This window comes from Hyla sarda, chromosome 1 (assembly GCF_029499605.1).
Source record: "Hyla sarda isolate aHylSar1 chromosome 1, aHylSar1.hap1, whole genome shotgun sequence".
NCBI lineage: Eukaryota > Metazoa > Chordata > Amphibia > Anura > Hylidae > Hyla > Hyla sarda.
This window is the reverse complement of record NC_079189.1, coordinates 365,313,821-365,333,892: the sequence shown is the minus strand read 5'-3', so window position 1 is coordinate 365,333,892 and position 20,072 is coordinate 365,313,821. Positions and strand designations below refer to the sequence as shown.

The 20,072-nt window shown below is 44.7% G+C and overlaps 1 protein-coding gene across 2 annotated transcripts in view; it reads right to left on the bottom strand.

The window, feature by feature from the left end:
- SMC5 (structural maintenance of chromosomes 5) overlaps positions 1-20,072 on the bottom strand; it is a 166,249-nt gene that overhangs the window by 9,388 nt on the left and 136,789 nt on the right. For both annotated transcript variants that reach the window (XM_056523070.1, XM_056523071.1), the window contains 3 exons: positions 19,383-19,502; positions 3,611-3,790; positions 3,436-3,531 (listed from right to left, as the gene is read on the bottom strand). In XM_056523070.1, the coding sequence (XP_056379045.1) occupies positions 3,436-3,531; positions 3,611-3,790; positions 19,383-19,502 (396 nt within the window). The remainder of the gene's footprint in view (positions 1-3,435; positions 3,532-3,610; positions 3,791-19,382; positions 19,503-20,072) is intronic.

The window sequence follows — 20,072 nt, the reverse complement described above, 5'->3', positions numbered from 1 at the left end:
AAACTACAACTCCCAGCATGCCCGGACAGCTGAAGGCACACTGGTTTGCAAAAAAATGGTACTACAAGCAGGGGGGGGGGGCTGCCTCTGCACACACGATTTATTTTCAACTCCTTAGAAAAGATATATATACCTCATGCCCTCTCCTGACCTGTAGCACTATATGACTGCTGCTTCAGCCCTGATCAAAGCAGGGACATATACTTCTATAGCCCAGATGCAGGGGAGTGTGCTCCTGGGCTATAGAAGTCTGTATTCTTGTTCCGATCAGCGCTGAGTCCTCGGTAATATAGTGCTGCCGGGAGGACACAGCGCTAAACTGGACAGGGGAGAGTGCAGGGGGACAAATACAGGGCACAAATGAGGGTGATTACAGGTTTTTTTGACTGAGGCAGGGCAGAACACTGCCAGTTCATGCTCTAACCTGCCGTGGGATAAGAATGAAAGTGAAAGTGTGCGCAGGGGCTGCTCTAATTGGCTGAAGCAGCTATTACATATTCATAGCTGCTCAGCCAACCACGTAGAAGGGGAGGGGGGAAAATGATTATTTATGAGATGGGGCGGGCAGAGGCCGTGCACGGGGCGGGCAGCCGAACTGAAGGCTGCGTGGGGTATTGTGGGAATGTGTTGCGTCACGACCCCCAGTATAACGGAGGTGAATGGGGGGTCGAAAGTCACCAGAAACTGTAACTGCTGAGCTTCCTGACTGACAAAAGAATCGCTGAAAACATAATTTCCATGCAGGATGGGTGATGTAAGTGATTTACAAACTTATATAACTTTAATTTATGCACCTAAACCTGTACAATTTTTCTCCGTGGGACATCTCCTTTAAAGAAACTACTAGGGCTGGAATAAACGTGGTGTCAAGAAGAGGACCGACTATAGGCTGAAAGGTGTCCCCGAGTTTATTTAACAGCAACTCTAGAAAGAGCCATAATGGGAATTGGCTGACTATGGTAGGGAATTGGAAATGTGGCCATAGAAGATGCATTATATGCTCATATATGAAAATTAATAAAGAATTTGTCTCCTATGTTACAAATAAGAAATATGTCGTCAAGTCATTTGTTGGCTGTACGAGCAATCATTTAAAAGAGAGGATCAGACGGCATGTTTCTGACGTACATTCGGATAAACTTAATGTATCTGCTTTGAGTAAGCACTGCAGAGAAATACATGCAGGAGACACTAGCAGTCTCAGTGTTATGGGTATAGAAAAAGTGAAGTGCAATAGTAGAGGAGGAGATATAAGAAGAAAATTGCTAAACCGAGAGATGTACTGGATGTTTATTTTGAACACCAGATACCCTCAAGGTTTGAATTATAGAATGGATTTAATTATGACATATTAATAGTAGAAATTTTTTATTTTTTTTTTAAACTACAAAACTCAACAATTTATCCTGGTTGGATTTTTTGCATCTATTTATATACTGAAACCTAAAGAAAATGACCCGGTTGGTTGGGGATCAATAGACAAAATTAACCTAACCCCGAGGCCGAAGCCCGGGGTGAAAAACCCCTTATTGCTCAACCCTTAAAAAATAACCTTTATTGATATATATAAAAAAAAAACCAGTTTGAAATTAAAATAACCCCTGACAGGTATATACAGGGTTAATGAGGGAAAATTCCCTTCCAGTATTAAGTACGGTGCAGCAGACACCCCCACTGTACTGTCAGAGGGTTAATTAAAACTCAATAGTATGCCCACCCCTACATGTTTCGCCGCGTCGCTCTCAAGAGGTATTTGTGGCTACTATTTATATACTGCATATGTTGCTACATGCGGATTTAAATATATATGTCTTAATTCAATCACATATCTTCACATATTTTTCCGATTTATAGGAATTCGTTCACTGCTATCTAAAAGGTCAGAATTTTCTTGAGAGAGTTGCCAAAAATAATTTTCAAAGAATTTTCAAAGATTTTAAAATACATTTAAAATAAGTTGAAAAATTAAGGTTTCTGTCCTACATTAGCCTTGGTTTGTCTCTCTTTCCTTTGCTTGATAATTAGTTTGTGGTATAACAATTTTACCTAATTGCCACCAACAAAAAGTTGCATAGTAGTATATTTATTTTGGTCATCTTGAATCAGCCGGTGTGAAAAGGGACCAAGCAATGTATGGCTGGTTTTAGAACTTTAGGAATCCAGTAGGGATTTTCTATTTGTCCTTTGTAACATGATCATGTGACAGAAAAAGGCTTTAGTGTATATATATATATATGTGTGTATTGTATCATTGTTTCATTACTCTATGACCAAGCGCTAACGTGCGAAACCCATTAGAGTTTATACGTGTATTTTCAAATCTCCGAATAAAGTATACCCTTGGATTTCACCTGGATGCTGAATATTTCTTCTTTTCCTACCAATTGTACTTTGTAATGACGTCAGTCATTTTACCAAAAAATCTATGGCGAAACGGAAAAAAAAATAATTGTGAGACAAAATTGAAAGAAAAACGCCATTTTGTAACTTTTGGGGGCTTCCGTTTCTACACAGTACATTTTTCGGTAAAAATGACACCTTCTCTTTATTCTGTAGGTCCATACGATTAAAATGATACCCTACTTATATAGGTTTGATTTTGTCGTACTCCTGGAAAAAATCACAACTACATGCAGGAAAATGTATACGTTTAAAATTGTCATCTTCTGACTACTATAACTTTTTCGCGTATGGGGCGGCATGAGGGCTCATTTTTTGCGCCGTGATCTGAAGTTTTTAGCGGTACCATTTTTGCATTGATAGGACTTTTTATTCATTTTTTTCATGATATAAAAAGTGACCAAAAATGCACTATTTTGGACTTTGGAATTTTTTTGCGCATACGCCATTGACCATGCGGTTTAATTAACGATATATTTTTATAATTCGGACATTTCCGCACGCGGCGATACCACATATGTTTATTTACACAGTTTTTTTTTTAAATGGGAAAAGGGGGGTGATTCAAACTTTTATTAGGGGAGGGGTTAAATGATCTTTATTCACTTTTTTTTTGCAGTGTTATAGCTCCCATAGGGACCTATAACACTGCACACACTGATCTATTAAATTGATCACTGGTTTCTCATAGGAAACCACTGATCGATGATTCTGCCGCTTGACTGCTCATGCCTGGATCTCAGGCACTGAGCAGTCATTCGGCGATCGGACAGCATGGAGGCAGGTAGGGATCCTCCGGCTGTCATGTAAGCTGTTCGGGATGCTGCGGTTTTGCCGCGGCGATCCCGAACAGCTCCCTGAGCTAACGGCATGGTTTTACTTTCACTTTAGACAAGGCGTTCAACTTTGAATGCAGCGTCTAAAGGGTTAATATGCCCTTCATCCTTAACAGGTTAAGAAGCATTTTCAGAGTTTACGTACATTTTAACAATCACATAAAATAAAATGCTGATTTTTTATTTTTTTGTCAATTACCTTTGGTGTAATAAAGAAATACTGAGAAGTGCTTTCTTTGCACGCAGTCTTCACCACCATTTCAAAAACCCTCCTTTCATTCACAGGATCCATGCCCTTAAAGCAACATGACAATAAATATAAGTAAAGACCACAAGGGAAAATATCTTTTTAGAAAGCTCTTTACTCAAATTACCTGATTTATTTCATCCACAACTCGGAAAGGGCACCTGTTGAGTTCCTGAAGAGCCATTAGGTAGAGCATGGTTGAAACACTCCGCTCACCTCCACTCTGATGGTGTGGGGTCAGCTCATGAAGTTGGGTGCTGCTTCTAAACTTCACCCGGATTCTTATTCCATACTTGTCATAGTCTTCCTAAAAACAGAATATAATGTTGAAATAGGATTAGCTGTAACATACTTAAAGGAAACTCAGAACCTACTTTATTCAGTTGAGTTAAGGAAACACAAATCTCTTGACCTTTGCTTCACAATGTCACTGCAGCATGTTCACATAAATAATGTGATGTGGCATCACACAAAAACCCAAAGTCCACACAAAAGCTATCCAGCTTTACAATCCCTTGAAGCAATATCTAAACCAATCTATGCTGTTAAAGCTATTGAGAATGAAATCACTATCAGCAATGCCCTAGTTTACAGCTATTACCCACTGATATAGGTAAAATATTCCAGGCAAATAGTGGGACTGAAATGTTATGTAACCAACAGCCCTATTTCTCTTTTGTTACAGAATGTAGGCATAGGCTTTTATTAGAAAATAATGTAGAAAATAGATTGCCTTGTATATATCTTTTTAAGTTTATGTGGCATGCATAGATTGTCTGCCATCTTGATTCATATTTCCCATGATGCATTTGGCTTTACGGAGGTGCTGTATTATTATCTATGTGAAGCAATTGATTTGTGACATAGATTTTCTGTACTCTAGCTTACACTATAGAGCAGTGTCTTCCAATCTGTGACTCTCCAGCTGTTGAAAGACTTTTACTCCAATCATGCCCTGACAACTAAAGGCTGGGGGGGGTTAAAGTTCGGTTCCCCCGGTCTGCCCACCTACAGTAGTACCGGCAGGACGGGGGAACCAACAGTGACTGGCACCAGAGGTCCACTTACCATCGGCGGTGGGCGGCAGAGGACGGGGATGCGGCTCCCTGGTGCGGCGATCCTACGGAAGCCGGTGAGTAGTTGCCTAGCAACATCTGGAGGGCTACAGTTTTGAGACCAATATACAGTGATCTCCAAACTGTGGCCCTCCAGATGTTGCAAAACTATAACTCCCAGCATGCCGAGACAGCCGTTTGGGCATGCTGGGATTTGTAGTTTTGCAACATCTGGAGGACAACAGTTTGGAGATCACTATGCAGTGGTCTCTAAACTGTGGCCCTTCAGATCTTGCAAAACTACAACTTCCAGCATGCCCAACAGCTGTCTCGGCATGCTGGGAGTTGTAGTTGTGTACCCCCATCTGTTGCATAACTACATCTCCAAGCATGCCCTTCGGCAGTCAGTACATGCTAGGAGTTGTAGTTTTTCAACAGCTGGAGGAACACTGGTTGGAAAATACTGAGTTAGGTAACAGAACCTAACAAGGTTTTCCAACCAGTGTGCCTCCAGCTGTTGCAAAAAGGAGATTTTTTAACACTTACCGTAAAATCTCTTTCTCGAAGGATCCATTGGGGAACACAGACCATGGGGTGTATGCTGCTGTCTCTAGAAGGTATGACACTATGGCAACAAAAAAAAGTCGGCTCCTCCCAGCAGGATATACCCGCCTCCAGGCCCTGAGCTAATCAGTTTTAGTACCAGAGCAATAGGAGAGGACCGACAGGTCAATGAAAAAACACGAACTGTCCGAGAACCAGAAGAAAAAATATAACTGAACACACCCTCGGACAGAAAACCAAAGAGCAACCCAAAAAGGGCGGGAGCTGTGTCCCCCAATGAATCCTTCGAGAAAGAGATTTTACGGTAAGTGTTAAAAAATCTCCTTTTCTCTATCTGCTCCATTGGGGGACACAGACCGTGGGACGTACCAAAGCCATCCCTTGGGTGGGCAGATAATCAGTTAGGCAGAAGGCTGTTCCACTGCCGCCTGCAGCACTTTACGGCCCAGACTAGCATCAGCCGATGCGAAGGTATGAACCCGGTAAAACCTCAAGAAAGTGTGCAAAGATGACCAAGTAGCGCCTTGCAAATCTGCGAGGCTGAGGTCTTGTTCTGGAGAGCCCAGGATGCCCCAACAGAACAGGTAGAATGAGCCACAACCCTGAAGGGAGGAACCTTACCCCTACAGTGATAGGCTTCCGAAATGGCAGACCGGATCAACCGAGAAATGGTGGCCTTGGAAGCAGTTGTCCCTTGCGACGACCTTCCGTAAGGACGAAAAAGGAATCACACTGACTAAACGAAGAAGTGACAGAGAGGTAAGACCTAACAGCCCGAACCACATCCAGTTTGTGGAGTAAATGCTCCTTAGGATGAGAAGGAGTGGGACAAAAGGACGGAAGAACAATGTCCTCATTGAGATGAAAGGACGAAACAACCTTAGGCAAAAAAGGAAGGATCTGGCCGGAAAACAACCTTGTCCTGATGAAGCACCAGAAACCGAGAACGGCAGGAGAGGGCTGCCTATTCAGACACTCTCCGAATGGAGGTGATAGCAACAAGAAACGCCACTTTCCAAGAAAGGAGGCGCAGGGACACCTCCCTAAGGGGTTCAAAAGGTTCACCTTGGAGGACCCCCAGGACCAGATTCAAGTCCCAAGGGGGAGAAGGTGACCGATAAGGAGGGGCAGCATGTGCCACTCCTTGAAGAAAGGTCCGGACATGAGAATTAGAAGCCAGAGAACGCTGGAAAAGAATAGAAAGAGCCGAAACCTGACCCTTAAGGGAACTGAGAGACAAACCCAGTTCCAAACCCGACTGCAAGAAAGAGAGAAGACAGGGAACAGAAAAAGTAACAGGAAACAAAACCTGAGCTTCGCACCAACGAAAATAAGACCGCCAAGTACGGTGGTAAATTTTTGCCGAGGAGGGCTTACGAGCCCTTAGCATGGTGCGAATGACTTGGGAAGAGAAACCGCGGGCTCTCAAAACCGCAGTCTCAACCACCACGCCGTCAAATGCAGCGACTGTAAAAAGGGGTGGCAAAGAAGACCCTGAGACAGTAGGTCCAAACGAAGTGGAAGGCCTGACCACGTCGGCGTACCACGACCTTCGGGGCCAATCTGGAGCTACCAGTATGGCGGGAACTTCCTCCGCTTTGAGCTTCCTCAGAATCCTGGGAAGGAGCGAGCGGAAGGGGAGGAAACAGATAGGGCAGAGCAAACCCAGTCCAAGGAATCACTAGGGCATCCACAGCTAGCGCCAGGGGGTCCCGGGACTTCGCCACAAACGGAAGGATCTTCCGATTGTGCCGAGATGCGAAGAGGTCCACGTCTGGAATGCCCCAGAGGTCGCAGATCTGCGCAAAGACCTCTGGATGCAGGGACCACTCGTCGGGTTCGGCTGAGAACCGGCTGAGAAAGTCCGCTTCCCAGTTGAGCACACCTGGAATGTGAATCGCAGAAATGGCCGGAACCTTGTTTTCCGCCCAGATGAGAATCTTTGTCACCTCGGCCATGGCTGCCGAGCTGCGAGTGCCGCCTTGCCGATTTATGTACGCCAAGGCCGTGGCATTGTCTGACTGGACGCGGACAGGGCGGGACTGAAGCAGGGACTCCCAATGAAGAAGGCAAAGAAGAATCGCCCTCAGTTCCAAGATGTTTATCGGAAGCAGGGCTTCCCGGGGAGACCAGAGGCCTTGAACCGTCCAGTCCCTGAACACACCACCCCAGCCCGACAGACTGGCATCCGTTGTAACCACCTGCCAGTGGTGGGGAAGAAATGATCGCCCCCGAAGAAGAAAGGGGGAGCGGAGCCACCAGAGCAGAGACTGACGGATCCGACGAGGGAGAGCAATCTTGCGATCGAGAGACAGAGGAGATCTGTCCCATCGAGAGAGAATCGCCAGTTGAAGGGGACGGTAATGAAACTGGGCAAAGGGTACGGCCTCCATGGCTGCTACCATCCGACCCAAGACTTCCATGCAAACGCGGATGGAAACTGGGACCTAGGCCCGAAGGGAGCGGACTCCTGACAGGAGAGTCAGACGTTTGTCCGGCAGAAGGCAAATCCGGGCAGAGGCCCTGTTGAAATGGAGTCCCAGGAAGATCAGAGACTGGGTGGGAGAAAGGACAGACTTGTCCCTGTTGACCATCCACCCAAAGCGATCCAGGGTCTGGAGGGTGAGATCCACATTCTCCAGAGTCTGGACTCTGATGGGAGCCTTGATGAGAAGGTCATCCAGGTAAGGGATCACTGAGACTCCTCTGGACCGCAACAGGGCTATCACTGGTGCAAGGATCTTGGTAAAGACCCGAGGAGCAGTGGCCAGACCAGAGGGGAGGGCTACGAATTGAAAATGCCCCTCTGGAACGGCAAAACGGAGGTACCGTTGTAGGCCGGGAAATATTGGAAAATGGAGGTAGGCATCTTTGATGTCCACCGAAGAAAGAAATTCCCCTTGTTCCATGGATGCCACTACCGAACGGAGGGATTCCATTTGGAAGTGGCGGATGAGAAGATGACGGTTGAGACGCTTGAGGTCCAGGATTGGCCACACCGAACCGCCCTTCTTGGGGACCACAAAAAGATTGGAATAGAAACCACGAAAACGTTCCCTTGGAGGAACAGGGACAATAACTCCCTGGAGAAGCAGGGACCGAAGAGCCTTTTGAAACTGTTTCGCCAGAGAAGGAGACCGGGGAGCCCGGGACTGAAAAAAACGATCCCTTGGGAGGGAGGCAAACTCGATTCGGTACCTGTTGGACACCACGTCCCTGACCTAAGAGTCCTGAATGTGTGTGGTCCAGACATCTCGAAAAAAAAGACGACCTCCCACCCGAGAAAAATCTGCGGGTGGGGACATCACTTCACGCGGAAGTGGGTTTGCGGTTGCCCGATTTGGCCACAAAACGGCCGGAACGGCTGGTGTCCGACTTCCAACACGAGCGCACCCGGAACGAGGGAGCCTTCTTGTCCCGTGAAGGTGCCTGCCCTGACCCCTTATTGGGGCCAAAAGTCCGAAAGGACCGAAAGGTAGAGGACTTCCTCTGGGAAGTAGAGCGAGCCTTATTTTGAGGCAACAAGGAACTCTTGCCCCCCGTCGCCTCAGAAATAATCTCGTCAAGGCACTTGCCAAAAAGACGGACACCAGTAAAAGGAAGCTGGGTGAGAGACCTTTTGGAAGCGGCATCCGCATCCCAAGCCTTAAGCCACATGGAACGGCGGAGAGCCGCCAAGTGACCCACAGCAAAGGCAGCATAACGGGCTGACTGCATGGATGCTGTGCACAGAAATTCCCCAGCTTTAGAGCATTGGAGAACCAAGGCAGACAGATCCTCTGGGGATACCCTGACGGAGTTTTGAGCACCACAACAATAGGGCTTTGGACACCCAATCCGAGGCGAAGGTGGGAAGTAGAGAAGAGCCTGCTGCTTCAGAGGCAAACTTCGCTAAGGACTCCACCTTCTTGTCCGTCGGGTCCTTGAAAGCAGCCGCATCTGCCAGTGTCAGTGTGGTAGCCTTAGAGAGGTGGGAAATTGGTGGGTCCACCGAGAGGGGGGAGGGGGGGGGGGAACCACCTTAGAGACAAGGTCCTTGTCGAATAGGTAACGCACCTGAACCTTCTTCCTTCCCGGGAACCTCTTGCCTGGATGTTTCCATGCAGATTCCAGAAGGGTGTCAAATTCAGCGTGAGTGGTGAACCTTTGAGGTGCCGGTTTAGCACGATGAAAGGATACTTCAGGAGTCACGTCCGAAGATCCTGGGTCCTCTAAGTGAAAGGTGTCTCTTATGGCCGCAACCAATGAGTTCACCGTTTCAACTGAATCCAAGTGGTCTTCCGAGTCAGATGCCGATTCAAAAGCCTCATCCGCCAGTTCACCAGGAGAATGTGAACGAGTGGAGGCAGCCCTGTAGGGGGGGGGCGACTCTAATCTGGTACGTGGCTCTGGCGAGGCAGAGTGGCAACTGTGGGAACGTCCTCTGGAGGAGCGCTGTTTGTGACCAGATGGGCGGGACCCACGAGGGGAACACCCACGTCTACCTGAAGACTCAATGGAAGAGTCACAAGATGCACCCCTAGTACGCTTGTGAGAGCGTGAGGTATGTGGAGAAGGGGAGCGGGTCCCTTTAGAGGGCCGGCGCAGGGCAGACTTCTTCAAGGCAGACACCACGTCACGGGAGGCCTCAGCCACCGAACGGGAGACTTGAGTCAAGTTAGCCATATACTGGGATAGGGAAGAAACCCAGGCTGGAGGGGCGGCCGAATCCACCGGAACTGATAGAGCATCCGGGGGTACCATGGGGCAGCAGAGGAGCCGGCAGAGCAAGTGGGTTCAGCAGAACCAGGCATTTTGGAATTACAGGTCTTACAGACAAAATAGGAAACTAATGCTCCAGTTGTCTGTTTAATGGGAACAGTTCTGGGTACGGACATAATGAAAAAAGAACTCTCTCACCCGAGTCTGTGTCCCTTGTGGCAGCTGCTGTGAGGAGAACTCCGCTCTGAGAGAAAGAGAGGGAGAAACAGGCCAGCCAGTAGCCATAGAGGGGCGTGCCTGGAGCAGAGGAACTGTCTAATTGGCCTCTGCCCCCAAAAATCGCACGCACGGCGCTGATTGGAGGGCGGTTCGCGCCTCTAGTAAGCTCCGGCGGCCCTGTGGGCGGAGCTATAGCGCCCCAGCAGCCGTGAAGAAGAATAGTAATGGCGCCCGCTCCTTGCAACGGGCGCACATGTCGGTCGCGACTGCGCCCGCTGGGAGGTGAGCGGGCGATACACATGTACGCTGGCAGCTGTCTGCTGCCGAAACCGAAAGTAAGTCGCCGCTCCGTGCGCCGAACAGTACAGACACCGCGGCTGTCAGCCGCATAGAAGCGCTGCGGCTGACAGCCACATAGTATAAAAAAAAACACACACGTACTTAGTAAAAAGTAACCCCTTCCTTCCCAAAATGCCCTTGCTCGCCCCTGCTTTGAATAAAGATAGAGCCCCAACACAGGCCAGCCCCTTAGACCTGAAAGGTGGTCCAAAAAATGAGGGTCTCCAGAGGTTGCAAGTCAGCACCTAAGGGAGAAAATATATACTCACCTCAGTCAGAAGAACTTACCTAATGGAGTCTTCTGCGAATTCTTCAGTCAGCTTTTGTTAATTGCATCACGCCGAGCCACCATGTGCGAGCAAGGCGAGCAGGGAAAAGGGGGACCCGGACCCATGAGGTACAACGCCAGGCGCTGACCGTTGGCGAGAGGGGGTTAACAGCGCATATACGCAATGTCTGTGTCCCCTTACTCGCAATGGGGAAACAGTGAGCCGCAGTTCCTGAGTCCCCACCTGAAAACATGAAAGAAAAAGGAATAAAAAATTAACACATTCCCTAACTAGGAAAATAATAAAACATAAGACCTGGTCTGGAGAAATCCAGACCATGTCCACCTCCTTCCGACACTAAGCTTAAACTGATTAGCTCAGGGCCTGGAGGCGGGTATATCCTGCTGGGAGGAGCCGACTTTTTTTGTTGACACAGCGTCATACCTCCTAGAGACAGCAGCATACACCCCACGGTCTGTGTCCCGCAATGGAGCCGAGAGAGAAAGTACAACTCCCAGCATGCACGGTCTGTCAGTGCATGCTGGGAGTTGTAGTTTTTCATCAGTTGGAGGTATGCCTCCCCCCCCCCCCATGTGAATGTACAGGGTACATTCACACGGGCGGGTTTACAGTGAGTTTACTGCTTAAAGTTTGAGCTGCGGCAAATTTTCCGCTGCAGCGCAAACGCCTAGCGGGAAACTCACCGTAAACCCCCGCCTGTCTGAATGTACCATAAAAACACTAGACTACACTAACACATAAAAAAGGGTAAAATGCTACATAAACACCCCTTACACCCCCCCCCCCCAATAAAAATGAAAACTTATCATATGGCAGTGTTTTCAACTTATCATATGGCAGTGTCAATGACATAGAATACAATACAATATAATACAATACAATGCAATCCCTAATTTAGTCCTTAAATGCGCATGGCGCTCTCGCACTTCGGAGCCCTGTCCTATTTCAAGGAAACAGTTTAGCCACATATGGGGTATTTCCATACTCTGGAGCAATTGCACTACAAATTGTGGGGGTCTTTTTCTCCTTTTACCCGTTATGAAAAGGAAAAGTTGGGGCCTACACCAGCCTGTTAGTGTAAAAAAAAAAAATTATTATACTAACATGCTGGTGTTGCCCCATACTTTTTTTTTCACAAGAGGTAAGAGGGGGGGAAAAAAGACCCCCAAAATATGTAACGCAATTTCTCCTGAGTACGGAAATATCCCATATGTGGGCGTAAAATGCTTTGCACACACAACAAGGCTCAGGAGTGAGGCCTAAATTGGTGATTTGCACAGGGTTGGCAGATTTTACAGCGGTTCTGACATAAACGCAAAAAAATACCCATGTGTGACCCCATTTTGGAAACTACACCCCAAATGGGGAACTCACCCCCCCAAAAAAAATTTGTAACCCCATTTCTTCTGAATAAGAACATACCCTATATATGGATGTAAAGTGCTCTGCTGGCAAACTACAACACTCAGAAGAGAAGGGGCGCCATCGGGCTTCTGGACAGAAAATTTGTCCGGAATTGAAGGCCAAATGTGTTTACAAAGCCCCCATAGTGCCAGAACAATGGACCCCCCCCACATGTGACCCCATTTTGCAAACTACTCCCCTCACCCCTTAATGTAATAACGGGTGCAGTGAGCATTTACACCCCACAGGTGTCTGACAGATTTTTGGAACAGTGGTCCGTGAAAATGAAAAATTGAATTTTTCATTTACACAGCCCACTGTTCCAAAGATCTGTGAAACGCCAGTGGGGTGTAAATGCTCTTTGCACCCCTTATTAAATTTTGTGAGGGGCGTAGTTTCCAAAATGGGGTCACATGTGGGGGGTCCACTGTTCTGGCACCACAGGGGGTTTTTGAAATTCACATGGACCCTGACTTCCATTCCAAACAAATTCTCTTTCCAAAAGCTCAATGGCGCTCCTTCTCTTCTGAGCATTGTAGTGCACCAGCAGAGTTTTTGACGTCCACACATGGGGTATTTAAATACTCAGAAGAAATGGGGTTCCATTTTTTTTTTTTTGGGGGGGGGGGGGGGGGGGGGAGTTTTCTACTGTTACCCCCCCACATTTACACATTACATTTTAACAAAAAGTCATGAAACACCTGTGGGGTGTTAAGGCTCACTGTACCCCTTGTTACATTCCTTAAGGGGTGTAGTTTCCAAAATAGTATGCCATGTGTTGTTTTCTTTTTTTTTTTTTTTTTTTTTTTTGCTGTTCTGGCACCATAGGGGCTTCCTAAATGAGACATGCCCCCAAAAACCATTTCAGCTAAATTTTCTTTCCAAAAATCAAGTGACTCCTTTTCTTCTGAGCATTGTAGTTCGCCCGCAGAGCATTTTACGTCCTAACATGGGGTATTTCCATACTCAGAAGAGATGGGGTTACAAATTTTGGGGGGCATTTTCTCCCATTACACTTTGTAAAAATGGTAAATTTGGGAAAAAAACCTGCACTTTAATAAAACACCTGTGGGGTGTTAAGGCTCACTGGACCCCTTGTTAGGTGCCTTGAGGGGTGTAGTTTCCAAAATAGTATGCTATGTGTTTTTTTTTTTGTTCTGGCACAATAGGGTCTTACTAAATGCGACATTTCCCCCAAAAACAATTTCAGCAAAATTCACTCTCCAAAATCCTATTGTCGCTCCTTCCCTTCTGAGCCCTACTGCGCCCGCCGAACACTTGACATACACATATGAGGTATTTACTTACTCGCGAGAAATTGGGTTACACATTTTGGGGGGCCCTTTTCTCCTATTACCCCTTGTAAAAATTCAAAAACTGGGTCTACAAGAACATGCAAGTGTCAAAAATGAAGATTTAGAATTTTCTCCTTCACTGCTTGCTGCTATTCCTGTTAAACACCTAAAGGGTTAACAAACTTTCTGAATGTCATTTGGAATACTTTTAGGGGTGCAGTTTCTACAATGGGGTGACTTATGGGGTATTTCTAATATGAAGGCCCTTCAAATCCACTTGCAAACTGAACTGATCCCTAAAAAATTCCGATTTTGAAAATTTCGTGAAAAATCTGTAAATTGTTGCTGAACTTTGAAGCCCTCTGATGTCTTCCAAAAGTAAAAACATGTCAACTTTATGATGCAAACATAAAGTAGACATATTGTATATGTGAATCAATAAATAATTTATTTGGAATGTCTAATTTCCTTACAAGCAGAGAGCTTCAAATTTAGAAAAATGCTAAATTTAAAATGTTTTCATAAAATTTTGGAATTTTTCACCAACAAATGATGCAAGTATCGACGAAAATCTACCACTAACAAAGTAGAATATGTCACGAAAAAAAAACAAAAAAAAACAACTCAGAATTAGAATGAAAATTAAAAGCATCCCAGAGTTATTAATGCTTAAAATGACAGTGGTGAGATGTGCAAAAAAACGCTCTGGTCCTTAAGATGAAAATGGGCTTGGTCCTTAAGGGGTTAGACATTAAATGCCTTTTACCCCTTAAGGACCACAGGTTTTTCCACTTTCGTTTTTTCCTCCTCACCTTTTAAAAATCATAACCCTTTCACTTTTGCACCTAAAAAATCCATATGATGGCTTATTTTTTGTGCCACCAGTTCTGCTTTTGTAATGACTTCAGTCATTTTACCCAAAAATCTACGGCGAAACGGAAACAAAATTCATTGTGCGACGCGAAATTGAAGAAAAAACACAATTTTGTAACTTTTGGGGGCTTCCGTTTCTACGCAGTACATTTTTTGTGTAAAAAGGACACCTTATCTTTACTCTGTAGGTCCATACGATTAAAATGATACCCTACTTATAGGTTTGATTTTGTCGTACTTCTGGAAAAAAATCATGCAGGAAAATTTCTATGTTCAAAATTGTCATCTTCTGACCCCTATAACTTTTTTATTTCACTGTTTATGGGGCGATATGAGGACTCATTTTTTGCGCCGTGATGTGAAGTTTTTAGCAGTACCATTTTTGTATTGATCTGACTTTTTAATAGCCTTTTATACATTTTTTCATGATATAAAAAGTGACGCCATTGACAGTGCGGTTTAATTAACCCCTTCCCGCAAATGTACGTGTATACACGTCCATTTTTCCTGTAACTTAACGCAAATGGACAAGTATACACGTCCAATACATTTTCTATCACCATGTCCGTTGGCATGGTGATAGAAACGTCATCTCAGCTGTTCTGGACAGCTGACCGATGACACTATGCAGCTGGGGACCAATCAGACTGGTCCCCTGCTGCTGATCGTTGTCATTAGTCACTCAGTCAGTGACTGACTAATGACAAGGACTTGCGGGGTTCCGGGCTGATCGGGTCTCTGGTGACCCGATCGCCAGGAAAATAGGGATGATCAGAGCGGTCAGAGACAGCCCCGATCATCCTAAGGGATAGGACCGAAGTGGCAGCTGCCACCTCGCTCCTAAATCCCTGCCATTGGTCGTTAGGGCTAGTGACCAATGGCAGGAGGGGGGCAGGAGGTTAAAGGTGAAATCCCCGATCTGCCCGCCCCTGAATGTCGGCGCAGAAGGGGGGGGGGGGGGGGGAAGAGATGGTGGACGGGTTCGGAAATCTCACCTCACACCCGGACCGACGATCGCAGCAGGACTGGCGGCAGGATCGGGACAGGCAGTGCGGGACCAACGGAGGCAGCGGCGGATGCAGCAGTAAAGATCCGCCCTAAGTGATCTTCACTGCTGCGTTCCAGGAGTTGCCAAACTACAACTCCTAGCAAGCCCAGACAGCCAAAGGAATGTCTTATACTTCTCCTCCCTTATGGATCCACTTCTGACTTTGGCTCAAAAACTGCAGTGGCAGTTTTCCAAAAACTGCCAGAAAAAAAACCAAGTGGAAACTTAGCCTAAAAAATGCAGATTTTGAATTTTCTCCTTCACATTCCTGCTATTCCTAAAGGGTTAACACACTTTCTGAATGTCCTTTTGAATACGTTGAGGGGTGCGGTTTTTATAATGGCATCATTTAGGGGGTATTTCTAATATGAAGGTCCTTCAAATCCACTTCAAAACTGAACTTGTACCTGAAAAATTCAGATTTAGAAAATGTTGTGAACATTTTTAGAATTTTTCACCAAGAAATGATGCAAGTATCGTCGAAATTTTACTGCTATGTTAAAGTAGAATAGGTCACGAAAAAACTATCTCTTAATCAAATTCATAAGTAAAAGCATCCCTGAGTTATTAATGCTTAAAGTGACAGTGGTCAGATGTGAAAAAAACGCTCTGGTCCTTAAGGTGAAAATGGGCTTGGTCCTTTAGGGGTTAATGATATATTTTTATAGTTTTGACATTTACGCAGCGGCGATACCACATATGTTTATATTTATTTTTATGTAATTTTTTATGTTAAAAGGGAGGTGATTTGGACTTAGGAAAGGGTTAAATCACATTAACCTTTTTTTTTTTTTTTTTTTACACTTTTTTTTTGCAGTTATAGCTCCCATAGGGGGCTATAACACTGCACACACTGATCTTTTACATTGATCACAGCAAAGCTATAGCTTTGCATTGATCAGTGTCATCGGCGACCGATTGCTCAAGCCTGCATCTCAGGCAATCAAATCAGCCCCACTGAGCAGCCGGGAAACTTTTACTTTCGTTCCAAAGGGTTAATAGTGCGCGGCACCGCGATCGCTGCCGCGCGCTATTAGCCCCAGGTCCCGACATGCCGGGACCGACCCGATATGACATGGGGTCACCGCGTGACCCTGTGTTATATCGTGGGAGCCGGCAAAGGAGTAAATATACGTCATTAAGGGGTTAATCCAGGAAACCTGGAAGCCTTACCTGTCTTCCTCAGGCTTACATGGCTCTGTGATTGTTGAAGGCTGCCTTAGAAAAAAATGTTTTTAAAATAAAAATACCCCCCCAAAATAAAAATTATAATCACCCCCTTTTCCTATTTTTCAAATAAAACACTGTTAAAAACACAAACAGGTAAAAAATAAAAAATCATTTGGTATAACCGTGTGGGTAATTGTCCAAAATATTACATTCTTACATTCCTGATCCAGACAGATCCTGGTCACATCACATCCCAGAAAAAAATGGAATAAAAAGTTATCAAAAAGCCAGAACTGCACAAAAGTGAAACCATTAAACACTACAGCTCATGACTTAAAAAATAAACCACAACACACCCCTGTAGGTGGAAAAATAAAAACATTATAGGGGTCAGAACCTGACAATGAACAGAGTTTTTTTTTTCTTTTTCAAAATTTTCAAATTTTTTTTTTTAACCATAAAACGAAACAAAAATTATCCAACTTTGGTATCAAGTAAAATAATCCCTTAAAATGGACTAAAGATTTGTCCACTGCAATGCATTTTTTGGGGGTTGGGTGTAATGGTACATGATGTCTAATTGTATGTATTCTTTAGATGTCCATGTTTAGTACAAGTTCCGAAAACGTGTACATGTGTAAACTTTAGTAGAGGTCCAATTCTGGGGCTTAGCGTAATAGCTACTAGGATTGAGTACAATAAATTGCTCCACATAGGCATTTGTTGTGCCACCATGATATCAATATGGTAATCATAGGAAATCAATTTTTTTTTTTAAGTTCTCTGGACCTTGTGGTGTCTACATTGATGCCTCAAAAACCAAAAATACCCTCATTAGGGAAAGAGATCTAACAACAATAACCAAAGGGCCCCACTTGGCACTACTAACCCTATATAACCCTAATAAAACAACTTTTAATCATAAATTTAAAAGATGACGTTACGTTCTCTATACCATTATGGCTGGTCACACTGAGTGGGAAACAGTTTATATAAATGTGTTAAGGATGCAGTCCTTAAGCTACTCGTTCTGTGACAACAAAGAACTTTAAAACATTACAGACACAGCCCCCCTGACATGTTTCGCTCTAAACGATTTTCATCAGAAGTACAGGCTTATGACTATCAGCCATAAGCCTGTACCTCTGATGAAGCTCGTATAGAGTGAAACATGTCAGGGGTGGGCTGATACTGTGCACAGCTAATTATATGCAGAGTGTGTATCAAATATATGTCTATGTGATGCACCATTTAATATTCAATTAAATAGCATTTATTATTTAGTATTTAAAGTTAATCTTTGCATGCATCTGCTTAAACATGGCTGCCAGGGTCACAATGGAGACTCGTGTCTTTCTGCTTTAAGATGCCTCAACTCCCAGCTGATGGCACCCTGGATGATTATATAGGCCCAAGAGAGTGGTGATCTTTCAGTGAAGAGTTACTGTCAAAGTTGCAGGCTCCTCTCTCCTCAGATCCTCTCTAGATACACAGGAGGGGTGAAGGGGGTTAAAGGAGCACTCCAGTGGAAAACTATTTTCTAATCAACTGGTGCCAGAAAATGAAACCGATTTGTAAATTACTTTTTTTTTTTTTTATCTAAATACTTCCAGTACTTATCTGCTGTATACTCCAAAGGAAGTTGTATAGTTCTTTCCAGTCAATCACAGTGCTCTCTGCTGATACCTCTGTCCATGTCAGGAACTGTCCAGAGAAGGAGAGGGTTTCTATGGGGATTTGCTCCTGTTCTGGACAGTTCCTGACATGGACAGAGGTGTCAGCAGAGGTCAGACAGAAAATAACTATAGCACTTCCTCTGGAGCATACAGCAGTTGATAAGAACTGGAAGGATTTAATGATTATGAATTGGAACTGAAGGAATTAATGAGGGTGATCTGGCAGTGGAGGGCTTAAATGGAGACTCCACTAGAAAAGATTTTTTTTTTTTTTAAATCAACTAGTGCCAAAAAGTTAAACAGATTTGTAAATTATTTCTTTACTCCTTTCCAGTACTTATCAGCTGCTGTATGCTACAGAGGAAGGTATTTTTGAATTTTCTGTCTAACCACAGTGCTCTTTGCTGACACCTCTGTCCATTTTAGGAACTGTCCAGAGTAGGAACAAATCCCCATAGCAAACCTCTCCTGGTCCGGACAGTTCTCGATGTGGACAGAGGTGTCAGCAGAGAGCACTGTGGTCAGACAGAAAAGAAATTCAAAAAGAAAAGAACTTCCTCTGTAGCATACAGCAGCTGATAAGCACAGGAAGGATTAAGATTTTTTTTTATAGAAGTCATTTGCAAATCTGTTTAACTTTCTGGCACCAGTTGATTGAAAAAACATTTTTTTTTCCAGCGAGGAACCCCTTTAATGAGGAACTGGTAGATTGACAAGGTGCTCACTTGTTTTCCGATTCCTTCTCTGACACTCTCTGGATACACAGAAAGGTGATCATTTAGCAGGGAAAGGGTTAATGGGGCTCATATTTCTGCACTCTGGGACAAACTTGGCTACTGTTGGGCTCCTTCCGACACAAACTTCTTATCCCATCGAAGTAGTGAAAACTCCTAAGCTGACCTGTCATTCCTATTGGTCTGTCATTACACTGACAGACAAATAGCAGCGATCACCGAGCAGTAACCGCGGTGATTGGTCCCCAGCTGGCTTCAGTTGTTGTTAGGCTGTGTTTCACAGCCAGCATGGCGGAACTGTCATGTGTCCGGGAGCACTGTGACGAACTGGAGGATACACGTGCATGTTTGAGGAGTTGCGGCAAGTCAGGCTCTTCTACCACGTAGATGTACGTGTTTTTGCGCAAAGGGGTTAAATAACATTATGCAAAGAACTAATTACTGTATACATGTATGAAATAAAATGTTCTAAGTCAACTGTGTAAGACATGGCTGAACAACATGATAAGCTTCTCTTTACCAGTATCTTACCTCATTTTCAGTGTGTAGATCAACTTCACCTACACACTGCATTGACCTGAAGAAACTGCTGAACTGCTCATTGATTTTTTCCACCAACTGCTTCAAAGGAACAAGCCAGTCTTCTTTCACCTGGACAAAATGTAAGTTATGTGTCAGCTTTTAAAAAAAAAATCAGACATTCTTGTGTCCAGTGTTACAAGAACTCACAATTTAAAGTATTCGTCCATTCTATTTCACATCCAAACATGACTCTTCATTCTGTTTCTGCTCTAACAACAAGACCACCCATTATCCAGACCAGATTTCATGCAACAGATTTCCAGTCCACCACACATTATGAACAGTGCCCATTTTCTCACAGAGGTTTCACTCCCAGTATGCCTAAACATGCCAGGACAGCCGTTAGCTGCAGCCAAAGGCTGTCTGGGAATGCTGGGAGTAGATGTTTTAAAACATCTGGAGGGCCACCAGTTGTTTAACAGAATACCTAATTTATATCCTCTTTTCAGCCATCTGCCTCCACATACCACTACATGGGGCCACATGTTACTGTTTAGTATAGAAGTGGAGAAAAAAAATGGTATGCTTAAAACTGCTGCATTCAGACCCCATATAACATTCTAATTTTTCTGTATATAGGGCTGTAGGAGGGCTCTGTTTTTAATCGGTACCACTTTTGTGTACAGTGATCCCTCAACA